The 16,726-nt window shown below is 38.1% G+C and overlaps 1 protein-coding gene across 1 annotated transcript in view; it reads right to left on the bottom strand.

The window, feature by feature from the left end:
* Window positions 1-5,261: 5,261 nt before the first annotated feature.
* LOC591524 (CCR4-NOT transcription complex subunit 1) overlaps window positions 5,262-16,726 on the bottom strand; it is a 52,191-nt gene continuing 40,726 nt past the window's right edge. Inside the window, 10 exon segments of the mRNA XM_030975800.1 lie at window positions 5,262-7,873; window positions 8,640-8,774; window positions 9,617-9,749; window positions 10,769-11,018; window positions 11,751-11,834; window positions 12,341-12,514; window positions 13,083-13,184; window positions 13,681-13,810; window positions 14,854-15,017; window positions 16,057-16,293. Coding sequence (XP_030831660.1) covers window positions 7,780-7,873; window positions 8,640-8,774; window positions 9,617-9,749; window positions 10,769-11,018; window positions 11,751-11,834; window positions 12,341-12,514; window positions 13,083-13,184; window positions 13,681-13,810; window positions 14,854-15,017; window positions 16,057-16,293 — 1,503 coding nt within the window. The 3' untranslated portion in view covers window positions 5,262-7,779.

Genomic DNA, 16,726 nt, shown 5'->3' with positions numbered 1-16,726 from the left:
GACTGACAGCCCTTTAGAAATGCCTATAATTATTATCGTTATTATTACCTGACAAATTTCTTCTTCTTTCTTGCTGAATCCACGATGCCCGCACCAGACGTTGACCCTCCTCCGCCTTTGGCTTCTCCTCCTCCTGCCCCTCCTGGTCTCCTCTCGGGGGTAATGGACGCCTGCAGCTTCAGCTTCTTGACCCACTCACTACCGGTCCTGGGGCTACCGAGGGGGTTGGAGGGGTTGGGTCGAGGGGACGTGGTGGAGGTGTTTAGTTGGCCTCTCAACCAGGAGGACTGGCTTGCAGATGATGGGTCTGAGATGGGCTCACTGACTGCAGGACTCTCTTCTTCTGTCGGGGAGTCATAGTCCAGGATTTCTGGCTCAAATGAGTCCTAGTATAAGACCAAAATAATTTAAAAGACTAGGTGACTGTCAGGTATTGTAGACATATTACTTTCAAATTTTGATGGAAGTTACAAACTGATTCAGCTGAGGACGCAAGTTCGAAACTGAGTCATGTCTTTCAGATGGTGACGTTAAAAGTCGGTCCCCAGAAGTAAATAATCATATCTGATTGATACACGTCTGTAAAAACACAATTACACACACACACATCAGTTTGAATGAAACTTGAGAAATCAAACCTTACATTTTCTACAAAAGTTTTTTTCTCTTCAGCTTACAAAACTTATAAGGCTCATATCCTAGTTAAAGATTATAACAACAACAAAATCATTCTCCGCAATGAGTGATGATGTTATACAAAAAATTTAATACTGGTTGTAACACGTCTTTTAAGTTTGTTACAAATTGGACAAGGTAATCCGATACAGGGATACCAGTTGATTTTCTATGATGAGCATGAAAAGAGCCCCAGACATGTTGAAGTCCCATATGTACTCTAAAATTGTAAGCCTACGATTGGGAGGTGTCAGGACATGGGATAAGGCCTTATCCAGAAAACTGACATCCCAGTTGATGGTGTTAGTAATTTCTGTATTTTGTATTTTGTAAGCTGCAGAGCCAATATCAAGCTTTGTTCTTAATAAAACCTAATGAAATAATTTTGAAACTTTGAATGAATATGAATTTACAAACCTGTTTACTCTGAGCATATCTCCTCTTTCCTCTATCAACGAAGTGACTGGACATTACAGTTTTATCACTTCTGGCTCCTGCAGATGGAGTTGTCTTTCTTCCCTTTCTCTGCGGTCCTTCCTGAACACCTGCACTCTTCACCCCCGCAGTCCCAATGTCAGTTCTTTCAGAAGGCTCATCTTTCTGTGATTGGACCCTTAACTTTCCAAGACGTTCAACGTCATCCCCATCACTTCCAGAGTCACTTACTATGAAATCCTCCAAGCTTGTATCTTCTTTTCCTGGTGATTTAATCCTCCTAAATGCCACGGATGCCTTCCCAGGCCCAGGAAGTGAGGACCTCTTCTTCTCCTGGCGTGGCTCTCTTTTTCTTCCCGATGGAGCATTTTGTAGGAGTACCACTCCACTTTTGTTGGATGAGGTGTCCAAGGTTCTGATGTCTTTGACCCCTCTACCCTCATCTTCACTGGATGATGACCAAATGATGTCAACCTCTTCTTTCTCCTCCTCCGCCTCTTCCCATTGATCTTCCCATCCTCCATATTTGAATTTTTCTGAAGAAAGTGAAATGCATGAAATGGTATGATAAAGGACGAAGAGAGCATGCAAAATAAATATTAGAATGTGGAGAGTAGAGTCAAGTCAAACTTCTCAAATTGTGACTTATCTTTTAAAATGTATTAACAAATATGAATAATGTATACATGTATGATACACTGTCCGGCTGTTTGCATGACATTCTTTCTTTGTGTTATCTCATTTCTTAACTGATGGGACCATCCACTTTTTTAATTGATCAGCACCAGAGACATGTCCCAAGTTTAAAGCCCCAATAAAGCCCCACTGCACTACTTATAGCTACTTGCGCGGTTGCGCCCTCTATATAGCAAATAATACCTAAGCGGTGACTGTTGGTCCCCATGGTCCCCTTTTAAAAAAATCTTAATTGAGAGCTGATTTTATGAGATATAACCCCGTCAGTGACCATGCAGGGAGGTATAATCCATCATGGCCTAACTAGTGCAGATAGGCTTTAAGAGCTCTGACCAGGGTCTTGTTTCATAGAACTTGTTATTAAGTTGTATAATACTTGATTGATTCATTTCCATAGGCTATGTATAGAACCAACACAGTTCCTGTAGGCTGTGTTCATGACTGCTATAACAATGCAATAACAAATTTGCTCATAACCCACACAGTTCCTGTGGACTGGGCTCATAATGACTGCTATAACAATGCAATAACAAATTTGCTCATAACCCACACAGTTCCTGTAGACTGGGTTCATAATGATTGCTATAACAATGCAACAGCAACTTGCTCATAAACAATCAAATGTACTGCTTCCATTAGCTCAATTGTTTCATATGCCATATGTTATTGATAACAAGGTCTGTGAAAGAGGACCCTGAAAAAATTCTATAATATGATGGCTCACTTGCTACCTGTACTTCCCCCAACAGGCCAGCACTGAAAAACTTACTCTTTTGAGATTCCTTGGTACTACTTCTGTTCCTACTTGGCAGGCCCTCAAAGCCAGCACTACAGTTGGACCAGTGTTTGTTCAGTTGGTCCGAGTACAGGGATGTTCTGGGTTTCTTCTTTGGATTCATACTTCCTAGAAGACAACAAGTACCAATTTGATTTTTAATTTATGGTAAACCTGTGCCTAAATAGCAAAATTAGCAGTTGGTGTAATAACATAATAAGAATAATAATGTCTTCTAAAGCACTGGTGTGTGCCAAGCTAGGTGCTCACAGCGCTTGCTCCAAAATATTAATCAGCTGAACTCTGTAGGTACATGATCATGGTCCAGTTGAACTAATATCAAATTGTTCAAAGTGTTAAGTCTTCAAAGTAGACAAAATTCATTGGTGCATGCACACTGAGGGAACAAAGAAACAAAGCAAGAATATAAACTAATCCAAATAGCATTTTCTGCCATTTTCATTCTATTCTCAATGCACTTATCCAGGATTGGGCAAGATGAATATGCATAGATCTACAATTGAACCGAATAAAATCATACCGATATCATCCATTGATAGATCACCCAAGCTCCAGAAAAAAAATCCTTTCTCAGTTATGTTGTTAAAATTCCAATTGAATTGCCTTGACCATTACCTCATGTGACGGGCTAACAAATTCTAAAAGAAAATACAAAAAATGTTGAATATCTGTAGACCTCTAGACCTAGACCTATTCTAGATCTTGGTCCCCCACTTGATCCAAATAAAAAAATTATGCAAAATAACACAAAATAGACTCAAGAGTCTAGACAGAAATATTACTGGTAAAACGTCTTGTAGGAGGAATTATTTAATCAAACAATCACTGTCAGAGATTAGGCTTTCAGTCTTAGATGCCCACACCTTTAAATCAAATTTCCCAAATTTCCTCAAAGGAGAGTCACAAATCACAAATTAATTTACCAAAGTTAAAAAGGATAAAGACAGTAGACTCTAGTACAATTACTCCTCGATCCTCCTCCTCCTCCAATTAATTAAGTCGTCTGTATTAATTACATGATATTTAGGCCCTATATCACTAACCCTTTGCTTCACCACGATTAATTTCATCTTCACGACATGCTAAATAAAATGTCAATCGCGGAAAGGCCGAGGCCTGCCCGAGTGTTAGTGTTACATGTAAACTATTAAACTAAGCTAAGCTAGAGCAGCTAGCAGTCAGGACTCACGAGCCAGAATCTCCTGTGACTGTGCGCCGAAACTCTGGGGACACTAATGAACGGATGGCGATGGTCCAACAACCACACGGACCATCAAGTAGCTATGGCGTTTTAGCAGTTTATTTAGTCGATCTAACACTAAAAATTAAATCTACCACTTTGCAGTTACCATCATTTTGAATCCTCCTTGGGTGAACTCAATGGATCACCGTATTGTCGAACTAAAGCATGAAACTTACCCTCATTTTGAGTCAGTTGTCTGTCGTCATGCTCCTCAAAATTCCGCGCTTCCGAAATTTATTACGTAATGATAGTTGTTTTGGATGGAAGTCTTGCAGAGCTTTTCTCATGTACCTCACACCATTTTAATGCTTCTCACTCTCAGATTCTCAATCAAACTGATAAATTTTCATACTTTAATTTCTATCATTCTCCACGTGTTCTCACTATCTCTCATTTCTGCATGTTCATTGCAACTCTTACAACTGATAAATAACTTTGGCTAAATCTGGGAAAATCATTTGTTTGTATTTTGTAATTTTCAAAATGGAAAGATACATGAAAATCAGTTCAAATCCCAGTAATATCAAATTGAAATTCGCAGGAATTTGCTGCAATTATTTTAATACCAATTATGATTTCCATGCATTCGCTACTTGAACAAAAGCACACAAAAAAGGTGCAATATCGCAAAGGGCTCGTTTGCACAAAGTACCTCATAAACAATTTCATTTTGCTTGAAATTGTCTAGGACTTTCATTTTTCTTTTTCATAAATAAAGGTTGGAGTAGAATATAATACAATTAAAGATTTTGGCTATGTGACAGAACCGTTATATGTTCTCACGATCCTAATATAGACAAGATCGATAGAAAGGAAACAAGCTCGACTCCCAAAAAGTTTGCTAAATGATTAACAGATTGAGAAAACATACTTCATCTTACTTCCCTTTTTAAGCTGCCTACAAAGCTAGGACAGACCCGGCCCCATTTCACAAAATTTGTCATAGTGACAAATGACAGTCTCAGTTATAGGCTACTGAAATCCTTGCTTCTGATTGGTTATCAGCAGATTTGTCACTGATTTTGTCATTTGTCATTGAAAAAAGGCTTTGTGAAACAGGTCCCTGTGAGAAGATTAGAATATAACACAACTTAATTTTTTTTTCATTTCTAACAGCATGCATGGGCCAAACTAAACAGCTTTCGATGGCAAAATTGTATGAAAGTGTGTGATCGTTCTGAAAGATTCAGCACAAGAATTATCTTACGAATCTTAGGATTGAGATTATGTTTAGCATTTTGACAGGGTTTTACATTAAGGTTAGGGATAGGGTTAAGCCCTATTTAGTGTTTATAGGCGCAGGGTGTGTGGTGTTAGAAATGTCACTAATGTAAGAAATGGACCATGGGGTGACCATTATTAAGTACACAAGTTTACAGATTTTGAAGGAAAATAAAGCAAAAGACAACACAAAGCTTTCTTTTACATGTTTCATATACATGCCTTTATTTTTATTCAAATATTTGCAGAAAACACATATAAGACATCAGTACAAGCATTTCCTAATTACACTTATCACCACCCCTCCTTGCATTTCAGCTTATTCACATCAATACCCATCACTTTTAACTACAAATAATTACAACATACAATGGTTCAAATCTTTGGCCTCTCATCCAGCCAAATTGGTTTCAAATGACGCAGTCCATTAAACTACAACTAGAAATGACTAAATCTATGATGAAAGTACATCGCAATACACTACCACTGTGACCGAGACCAACTCGGCAGGATGAGTTGCCGTAATCTTTCAACAAACTGATCCATTTTTCGCTTTCCTGAATGTCGGCTACATACATATTATTATATACAATCTTAGTAATGCACAAGTGTGAATATATAAAGCATAGGTTTCCTTCTCCAAATCCTTTTTTCTCACTTTTACTCAATCAAGTTTTTGCTTGTGGTTTATTTTTTGGCGCAAGGTGTACAAGCGTTTGAATTCTTCATCCCAAAATCTCCAAATAGATCAATGTAGTTTCTATTGCTGAAATGGAACAAAAAATAAAGATATCAAATTTGTACTTTTCAATTTGTGGGCTTAATGCATACACCAATTCTCCACTTTTATGACAATAAAATTACAAAATAAATCAAAGCTAGCCATATATTATACTTGTTCATTCAATAAGCTTGACAAAGCTTGCTATATCATAATTTGTTCTGCTTTCGATGAACTATTTATTGGAGAAAAAAACCCCCCAAAGTTGGACCAGGGTCCTGTGTGAGCCCTATGCAAGGGTTTAATGCGATCCTTTATTTTCTTCTTACTTCTTAACCGTTTACCTATCAAATGAGGTTGATTTTATATATACTAGCAATCCCTCTACCATATGTAACATACTATTCACAAATTATTTTGTCAGGTAATTGGTAGACCATTGTGTTACATTCAATGGGTTTTGTGTTGTTGCCAGCAATATTGATTGTTGACCAGCACAGCTGAAGCCAACAACTCTGTTGACACAACACATGTGGCTGCAACAAGTCAATAAATAATGCTATGATGTGGTAACGTGAAACAGGTACAACCTGAAAGCATTCCATGATTGCTTTGATTTCAATCGCAACAAAATGATTGAACTATCACAATAGTAGACCATACATGTATGTGTGTTAAAAAAAACAATCACCATGTAAATACTGAAGATAAGGGCCAAGGGCAAAAGAATGGTAACTGATCTTCGTCAAATTGGCAACCAACCTTCTTCAAATTGGCAATTATACACCTTATACACCAAAGTTATACACCTATTCCAAAACAAACAAAAAATAGTGTATGTCTCTTCCACACAGCAAAGTCCATCAACTTGAGCACTCACTGCACTATGATCCCATTACAACTATTTCTTGGTTATGAACATACACAATGCCAATGAATACAATTTAGTAACAATTAAAATACTGAGAGGAATAGTTGTACCAAGGAAAAATCATTAAGCTATTAGTAATATTATCACTCTAGTCTCACCTAGAGTATTAAATTAAATTTAGTCAACTTGAATGATATGATTCGGATTTGGTAACAACTAAGGCACAACAAGACACACTTTGTTTGACAGCGAAGAAAATGGGGTTGGGAGAGGACTAACAATTATTTTCAGTCTGCGAGTACAGTGTTGCAACTAAGCTATTGCTGTAATGAATAGTGCTTTGTTCATTTTTGAACTGTTTAAAATAGAACCAGATATTTTTAGAGTCATCATTAAGCCCTTTTCGTCTTACATGACTAAAATTGGGGACCGCATTGAAACAGTTTTCATTGAGATATTACAGTGCTTTTTATCACTCTTTTTCAATTAAACTTGAAGAAATTATAACAAAATCTGAATATTTGGTTTGCATGATCACATAATTTTTTGACAAAAAACAAGATTGTGTACATGAAAATAGGTACAACTTGTGCAGCATCAACGTAAAGTAAACAGTCACATTACTGGTGTAAGTCCATGTTTTAAATGAAATCTTGCCATGTTCATATCATACTTGTCTTCAGTCAGAAGGGTTTCTTGTATGTAAATGAATTTTGATAACAAGATTTTTCAGCTTCATGGTCTAAGTAAACAAAGAAAGTAAAACAGAATCGTTGGAGTTTCAAAAGTAATACACACGCGGGTGGGATAAACCCTGTACTGTTTTAATAGTTATGTCCAGATAATACAAAATCCTTCTGAAAACAGGATCTAAACATAATAAAAAGACTTGTCCTTCAGCTATAGTTACAAAAACCAACAGATATCCGTTTCTCAATGGCCTTGTATCCTTTGACACATTTTGATACGATTCTCATCAATACAGGTATTTGAGGTTTGGTTCTGTCTTTGTTGGACTTCACTGGAAGATTTGGGAGAAACATCTTGCTCATCGTGCTAAGGATAGGATGAAGTTACTACGGTATCGTCCAATATTCCTTTGTGTTTTTGGTAGGGTCTGGTTAAGTTTCATGTGCTTCTGCATTATCCCTCCCCATGCCTGGCTGGGCGGTGCCTTTCTGCTGCATACAGCTACGAGCCACAGACTCAAACAGCCTGTGAAGAAAAGTAAAGGATCGATGAACATTAATGGAAATACATGCTTTATGTTCCTTTGTACTATCAATTATTCTCTTTAAATGCCATAGAACAAAACATGTCAAATTGCTATTGTGCACAGAGGGTATTAAAACAGGATGAACATTATAACTGATGTTATGCAATAACAATTTCTAAAACTTTATACTTTAACAAAAGAAAGAGTCAAATTGCAATTTCACAGGCTTAATGTCCCCCAATAAAACAGCTGTCCGGTTTCAAAATATAAAGAATTTGTTTTCATTTCTAAAAAGAAATGCCTACAGATTCTTGAACAAAGGCCTGAATCTTCTTGCAACACTGGGCAATTTAGTTACTATTTGTGCTTTGAATGCATTTTGAACCCATTGACTACTGAATTCTCTGATTCCCATAGCCTTTACTACAGGAGCCACCTGTTTCCTGTAGCCAATGGGTCAAAAAGGGTTTCAACAAAATCCCACATTACCATGCCAAATGTAAACTCCATCTCCTTTGAGTAGATAAATCAATAAGTCTGTTATGTCACTACTTAATAATAATAATAACAATAATTGATTCTTATTAGGCGCTATAACAGCTAATGGACCAACGCTGTCACATTGCTACAAAACAGAATGTACAAAATTTGTGTTTAATTGAAAAACAGTGATAAAGACAAATATTATCAAGCAAATAGTAATAAATATACCCCCAAAATGACATGATTTTTAACAGTCCTAAGAACTACATTCCTTGAACTTACTTCTTGATTTCAGGAGCGCAGTGCACAAACTCATGACTCCAGAACTTGAAGTGGTGATTGCGGATGAGCTCAATGAATGTGATGAGAAGTCCCCATGGGTGGGGTCTGTTCACGATCAGACGCTCCAGTAGCACTCTGTGAGAGAGAGAGAGAGAGAGAGAGAGAGAGAGGCAGGGGAAGGAAGGAAGAGAGGCAGGGCACTGATTAGGATCACAACTTTGCCAAAGGATTAATATCTCCTTGTTTGAGAATGTAATTCTCACATGTAAAGAGACAAAATTACTTGATTGACTTGCTCTCGTTCACTCCAGCCATCCCAAAGTCAAAACCATAAACTTTTCACAGGTCTTATTTTTATCGTCTACATCTTCTAAACTTGATAAAAATTTTCCATCAGGGCATCGTTTCACAAAACCTTTATAAGGACAATTTAACCGACACCTCCTTGAAACACGTGTTAACTTTGTTACACAGGTTTTATTGGGATGTCGGCAAGCTTGTACTTACGATGATTTCATGAAACGATGCCCAAGGGTTTGCAATATTTGCAATATATCTTCATCATCAGAATGGCATTTTCTTCATTAAATTCACCAGCTTGATTAAACTAACCAAAAACCCTGAAGAATCAACATAGGATATTGTATTATGATTTCTTCCTGGTAGCCATTCTCTTAACATTCATGGACTAATTTTCTATCAGAATTGACAAGATTGCACAAAATTTCAAAATACAGTTTAAAGCCCCACTGCACTACTTATAGCTACTTGCGCCCTCTATATAGCAAACAATGCCTAGTCGGTGCCTGTTGGCCCCCCATGATCCCCTTTTTCTTAAGTTAATTGAGAGCTGATTTGATGAGATAACCACCTGTCGGTGAACATGCAGAGACGTCTAATCCCCCCTTTCCAAACTAGTACAGACGGGCTTTAAGTTATAAGTTTTTAGATATTCAGAATCTGAAGTTTGTACTCACCGAGTGATCTGCTCCTGTATAGCCTCTGTGTTAGCCTCTGCAAAGAGGTAGAGGAGTGTACAGCTGAAGTAGTGGGTGTGGCTGTTAGGGTACCGCAGCTGATTGGCAATGGCATTCAAGAACAAGTAGCGACCTGTCAAAGACAAAAGATGGGAGAAACAGACAATCCATTATTGGAACTTGAACAGATGAGATTCAGAAGCTAGCTTTTAAACTCAGAAACATACAGACTTGCCCAGAACAGAGGTGAAACAGACAATGAACTTCCACTTATATCTAGTTTAGCAACCTCTATGAGCGGACATCTTCAAGCTTTTCAAGAATGGCACTTGGCGATGGCATTGAAAGATGAGCAATGATCTATCGAATATGAAATTAGTGACATTAAAGAGAGAATTCTTTATAACAAAATAATTTCCACAAGAGGCAAGACTCATCAAGGGGGCAAATGCTTGAGGGCGAGTTCAAGCTGTTTTGTCCAATACGGTACTGACCACATCTAAGATTACAGTATATCTGATGACTGCATCAAGATGATAGCCCTTACAAGAGCTTGAGACAAAACAAAACATGAAATAAAAATGGTTTACACATGTATTTATGTTAATTTATATTCATAATTCCATGATACAATTCTATAATAGTTGGTAAAATACTGCAAAACGCCATGGACTTCCTCCATTATAGGCATGACATACACAGATACACATGTAATCACTAACTGGGGATTGGGGAGACTACCCCCAATACGCCCTCTGATAAACACCCTGCACCCCAATGACCATGTTGTATATGTGTCGTAACAACTTTTTCAATTACGGATTTATATTTGTATTATTTTTCTGCCACATTTTGGTAATCTATGTATATATTTTTTTCTTCTTCAAGTCAATATATTTACATGTTACACAAATTACATATTTTGAGGGATCCACATTTTACAAGCACTGCTTTTCAGTGGATCCCTTCATTTCCGAAGATTTATCTTTAAAAAACTTTAAAAAAAAAAAAAAATTATGTATACTTTCTATTTCATAACTTAAACCATGTAAAATGTATTATATTATTGAATGTTGAATTGTGTATCTGATTTCTTTTTTAAAAATTACTGTTCTGTTGGAAATGAAAAATAAAAATGAAACTGAAACTGACCTTCTGTATCCAGATCCACGACCAGGTTCTGATAGATGTCCATATGGGAAGAGTGCGTGATGGTACTCATAGAGGGTGTGCTACCCTTGCTCTGGATGTAGTTGATGGCCTGCATGCCCACGTAGAGCACCAGGGCATTCATCAGGGAGACGTTGTAGCGTTGGCCAGGCTCCTGGGACACCTGCATGTGACTGCGCAGCTCAGAGAGGAACGTGACCGGGCTACGGGTCTTGATGTACGAGTCGAGATCCTGGACAGGTGGGACAAGAAGGAAGGAATTCAAACCTCATGTTAAATATCAAGAGCCGGCAATGTAATAATAATAATAATAATAATAATAAGCCTTTCTATAGCGCCTTTTTATTCCGAGGCGCATTTATTATTACCCCAGCTTTTTAGCCTAGCTGCCATTACAGCGCTCCAGCATTTCAAGGAATTAATTCCTGCCAGGTACCCATTTACCTCACCCGGGTTGAGTGTGGCAAATGAAGGTTAATGCCTTGCCAAAGGACATTAGTGCCGTGTCGGGGATCGAACCACGACCTTTGAATTTCAAGTCAAGTGCTTAAACCAATCGACTAAGAGCTTGCAATGTAACTGATGTTTTGTCCATTGTAATGACATCGGTAAAGGAATTTTTCAAAAATTCAATGTCCCATAAGAGCACATAAAGGACATGACCCTCTCAAAGAGAAGCAAAGTCTCTTCCCATAACCCCATTTTAAGAGTAGCAAATTCCAAACATCTCTCCCAATAATCATAATTCCTAATTCTGGTGCTAAATACTGGCAGTTACAAATAAAAGCGGCCGTCGAGGTGTTTCATTTCTGTGTATTGAGTGAAGTCTTATGCTGCTGGCAACTTTGGGAGCTTAAGTTTTCAGATCCATTATTCAATGCTGCTGTTTGAAATATGCAGGAAATCGGATATATGTAATTCCATTGAAAGGCAAATGACAACCAAACTGTGGAAAAAAACTGACCTTCTTAAACGATGCAGGCTGGATGACAGTGACGTAGTTGGTCAGGATGCGAGGATGGTGGGCAATGTCTGCTAACATGTCAACCTGCAGAAGATCCAAATAATAAAATGTTTAAAAATTTCCTTCACTCATCAGATGCAGGTTATTAATACACGACTTGCTGCTCTTGTTTGGATCTTTTGGGGGTCGTAAATAAAAGAATCTTCCTTTGGTTTCTGAACATTTATACAATGAACCATTGGCAGATTCATGACAGGAGGATTCGAGTAGGATGGAGGAAATGCAATAAAAGCTATTTCACTGGCTGCATATAGATCTACAAATAAGATTGTATACATTAGACCCCCCCCCCCGACCCATCAATTGTCAGAACTTTATTTTTTGAGGGTGGGGGAAGTTGGGGGGGGGGGGGATGGGGGCTCTGTAGGAGTTACAGCAGCAAATGTTTGGAGCCAGGTAGACATTAACACTGTTCATTCTACAAGATAACAGCCTCCTGGCTCACAGCAAACTAAACAAACACGTCACTTCCTCTATATACTGTCGCCAGAGAAGATATTAATGAAACTATTTACGGATAACTGCTATACCTTGAGGTTCGGCGTGAACGGGTCAGGTAGCCTCATGTTCCGAGGGAAGGCAGACAGGATCAGGTTGCGCATCTGGATGCAGTTTGGTGGGATCACATCGCAGAAGCCATAGTGGTAGTCACACAGGAACTCTGGGAAGTCATGAAGAAGCACCAGCAGCACTCTCAGAGTACCCTGTATTTTCAAGATTTAAAAAAAAAGAGGGGGGGGGGGGGGGGGAGGAAAGAGAAAACATTTGTAAGTCTACTTTGACACCTCCAAAACAAGATCGCTTGAGTGAGACATAGTGCATGTTTCCAAGTTAATTACATGTACAATATACATGAAGTACCTTCATTCTCCGTTTCAAAATCTCCCTGTATATAAATTAGGATTTAGCAAAACAGTATGAGAATCATAGTATCATACTGATGGAGCGATTGAACAACAAAAGTTATATGCCTGCCAAAATTCCATATGAAATGAGTGAATACCTCAAAGCAAAAGTAGGAATAGTGAGTGGGTGAGTATGCTTTTACACCAGAAAATAGAGGAATCTAAGGTTCATTCCATCTCCTAAGAAGAGTAGTTTTCAGCTATTTATAGAAAAGAACACAGAAAGGCCTTGCATATAAATCTGTTGAATGCTTTCACCAACTACTCGACTCCTGAGTACTTTGACTTTCACCTCTAGAGCAAATAGATAGTATCCAAATTTTCATACTCAATTTAAATCCTGCAGGAGTTCTTGCCCCCTTCTTACCTTGTACAGCAGAGCGAGGTGCTTTGGAAGTTCTGCGTTGCGCATGAATGGTGTCATGAACTTGAAGAGACCTGTCAGTAGGCCTGCATACATTGGCCATCCCTAGAAAAGGAATCAATAAAAAATTCAATGAATGGCATCATTTATAGCAAAGTCTTGGTTCAACCTTCTAGTTATTATTATTATTATTATTTACTTAGCAAAAACAAGGAAAATGATTGAATACAAAACAAGAGTACATTTTCAAAGAGTCACATGGATGCTGAAGGTCTTCTCGATTGTTTGGTAATAAGGTCTCGAGACACTTTTATTTATGGATCATTGGTGGAATAAGCATGATTTCGTCATGACTAGTGTATTGGATTAACCAATGAACATCCACAAATTGCCATTGTGAGATGCTTGTAGGATACTTAACAGGACAGAATGGGCATTTTGCAATTGAAAATGGCACACACATACATAAAATTAAAAAAAAAAAAAAATTGTTTTTGTTTTTGGAAAATCAGATTTTATTGAGAAAAATCGTATTTACTTCTAAAATCATACAAAAATATGATTAAATCGTACTTGTTGGCATCTCTGCTACAAATCTTACCTCCAGTCTTACCTTCTGCTGTGGAAGCATGCCAAGCATCCTAGCAATGAAGATACGATGTGAGATCAGTTCCAGCCAGGCATACACAAAGCCTGGAGCCTTGGACGGTCTCAGTACATGAAGAGCATTGCTGAGAGAAATGGAGAATGGAAGTATTACATAGGGGTGTTATGGTCTAGTGGATAGAGCTCTAGACTGTGAACCACAAGGTACCGGGTTCAAATCCCGCCGCTGCACTTATGTCATTTGGCAAGACATTAATCTACATTTGCATCACTCGACCCAGTTGTAGTAAGTGGGTGCCCAGTAGGATTCATTCCTTGTGTGCACTGAGTGCTAACGGTTGCTGGAGCTAAACCCGGGGTTATAATATCCAAGGTCCTTTGGTAGCGCGTAGGGACGATATATTAAGTAATATGCGCTCTACAAGAATGGCATGCTATCATTTTTACCATCCCCCAAATGTCTCTCATGTCTTTTAGATGAATGTCATGCAAAATAACCTAATGCATCCAGGATGGTGGTTTATAAAAAAGGGTTCATTCTAAAGTGAAAATTCTCAGTCAGCCCTATTGTTATTCAAGGAAGACTTGTCTTTACTATGCATAAGGACACAAATGTAGCGGTACCACATGCTAAATGCACAATTGATCAACAAAACTGATTGTGGGAAATAAATCTGACTTGGACACAGCAGTCTTTAGGACCATAAATGAACATATACGGCTACTGTGCATTATAGAAGATTTTATGTAGAAGCCCATGAAAACAAGGGGGAGTTTCTTTCACAGCGTTTGTCTGTCAACCCCCACAAACAATATTTTAAAGATTAAAATAGTAAATCTTCATTTATTTGTCCTGGGGGGTGTTTCACAAAGATCCTAAGTTGAACTTATCTCTAAAATGGACTAAAAATTATGGAAAGCCGTTAGCATCTATGAAAATATTTTGTAAAATTTATTTTAAAAGGCATAAAATGTTGATTCAAATCATTCATATTTTCTATTATCAAGGAGATTTCATATTCTTGATGTGAAATTTATGAAGTTTTTGCTTTTGAATATATTTTATCCTAAGGTTACAAATGGCTCTCCATAAAAGTCCAACTTAGAGATAAGTTCAATCTAGGATCTTTGTGAAACACCCCCCAGAATGCATAGCTGAGAGACTTACCAAAAAGCTGACATGACTTGAAAGTTGATTGCCTCTAGGATCTGCTCTGGAGCATTGAGTTCCAGGAGAAGCATACTGAAGATACGATGGTAGGCTAGCTGATGAAACTCTGTCTGGCGTACCTCATGATCCTGAAGCAGTACTCCTGCTACAATCCCCAATACCTAAGCAAGACATCAACAAGGTTTCAAGGTTTCTTTATTTTTCCACAATCAAATGAATATGCAATATATACTAATTCAATAACATAATATCAACCAAAGATACGACAAATGATTATACAATTATTCAAATAAATAATAATAATAATACTCATTTTTTTATAGCGCTTATTAGAATCACTATGCGCTTCCAAACTTGGGAGATTTTTTACTCAGCTTTAGCTGTGCTGCTATTGCGGAGCTCTAGCATATCAAAGAATTAATTCCTGCCAGGTACCCATTTACATCACATGGGTTGAGTGTCGCAAATGTAGATCAATAATAAATCATTTAAGGTTGGCAAGTGGTGAAACATAGTGGAGGAGTCTATTAAAAAAGCATGGCTTGTATTCTATAGACCCCTTGGGAATAAAAAATGTTACAAGTGCTCTGTAATATGATCATGACTTCCTAAGAATGTCATGTATCAACCGAAGCTAAGCTTACTGATTCCTTGAAGGATTTGATAGAAATTGAACTTGTCACACCAGGAGGGGAATTAAAGAGCAATGAGATCCCTTGAAATTTCTCATCAACGAATGATTGATCACTATACATGGTTTCTCCCAGAGCTACCGCATGCAGGTGTAATCGATAGTCCTTAGGAACTTGTAGAAGGTACATCAACTTCAAAAAGTGGAATATTGTATGATTTTCAAGCAAACATATAGCTCAGTTTTTTTCATTTCTTGGAAAAAGGTTGTTTTTGTATTTATTGAAGACAGGAGCATAAATAGCATAAATCAACTATACCATCAGCCCCTGACAGTTTTATTTAAAGCCCCACTGCACTACTTATAGCTACTTGCATCCTCTATACAGCAAACAATGCCTAATCGGTGACCATTGGTCCCCCATGGTCCCCTTTTTCTTATGTTAATTGAGAGCTGATTTGATGAGATAACCACCTGTCAGTGACCATGCAGGGAGGTCTAATCCCTCCTGGCCAAACTAGGGAGGTGGGGCTTTAACCACTACGACCTCTGACCTCTATCACACTCACCTTGTTGAGTAGGTTGATCTTGGTGACTGGGTTGGTAGCATCTCCGGAGTGCTTGACCAGCAGGGCAATGAGCCTTACGAAGGCATCCAGGGTCTGGAAACACTTTGCTCGCGTCAGTGCCTGGCTGTGTACCTGCTCTGCCAAGGCTCGGTAGCACACGTCCACGCAAAGCTCAATAGAGAGGCGGAAGAATCTAGTGATGAGGTCGTCCGTCTTCAGGATGCCTTGTTGGTGCATCTGTATGGCATAAGAGTAAAAGAAGGTCATATATCAATCTTAAAAGTCATTGACAGCTCTACACATAAACACAATCAAATTATGTTTCATGAAGGCATAATTGCAAAACTGAATGAGGAAAGTCTAGGAAAGAGATCAAGTGATGTTACTGGTTAAACTCAATCATACTAAATACAACTTTCTACCCTCAGACTTAATGAACTTTGACATCTAAACTGCACTCGCTTTTACTGCCTGAACCATTCAAGACTGATAGTAAACTTTTACATGCAGCAGCTGCAACAGTGAGGTGTCTTGAGTGTTGATATTTCATATGTGTGATCTCATAGAAATTCCTAATCATATTTACTGTGCATCAAAAACAATTTTTTCCCCCTCCATTTTGTGTATCTGTCTGAAGCCTTCTTGTGAGGAAATAGCTTCAGTACATAAG

This window comes from Strongylocentrotus purpuratus, unplaced genomic scaffold (assembly GCF_000002235.5).
Source record: "Strongylocentrotus purpuratus isolate Spur 01 unplaced genomic scaffold, Spur_5.0 spur5_scaffold_8, whole genome shotgun sequence".
Lineage (NCBI taxonomy): Eukaryota > Metazoa > Echinodermata > Echinoidea > Camarodonta > Strongylocentrotidae > Strongylocentrotus > Strongylocentrotus purpuratus.
The sequence above is the reverse complement of the archived record's forward strand: the minus strand, read 5'-3'. Positions and strand labels throughout refer to the sequence as shown.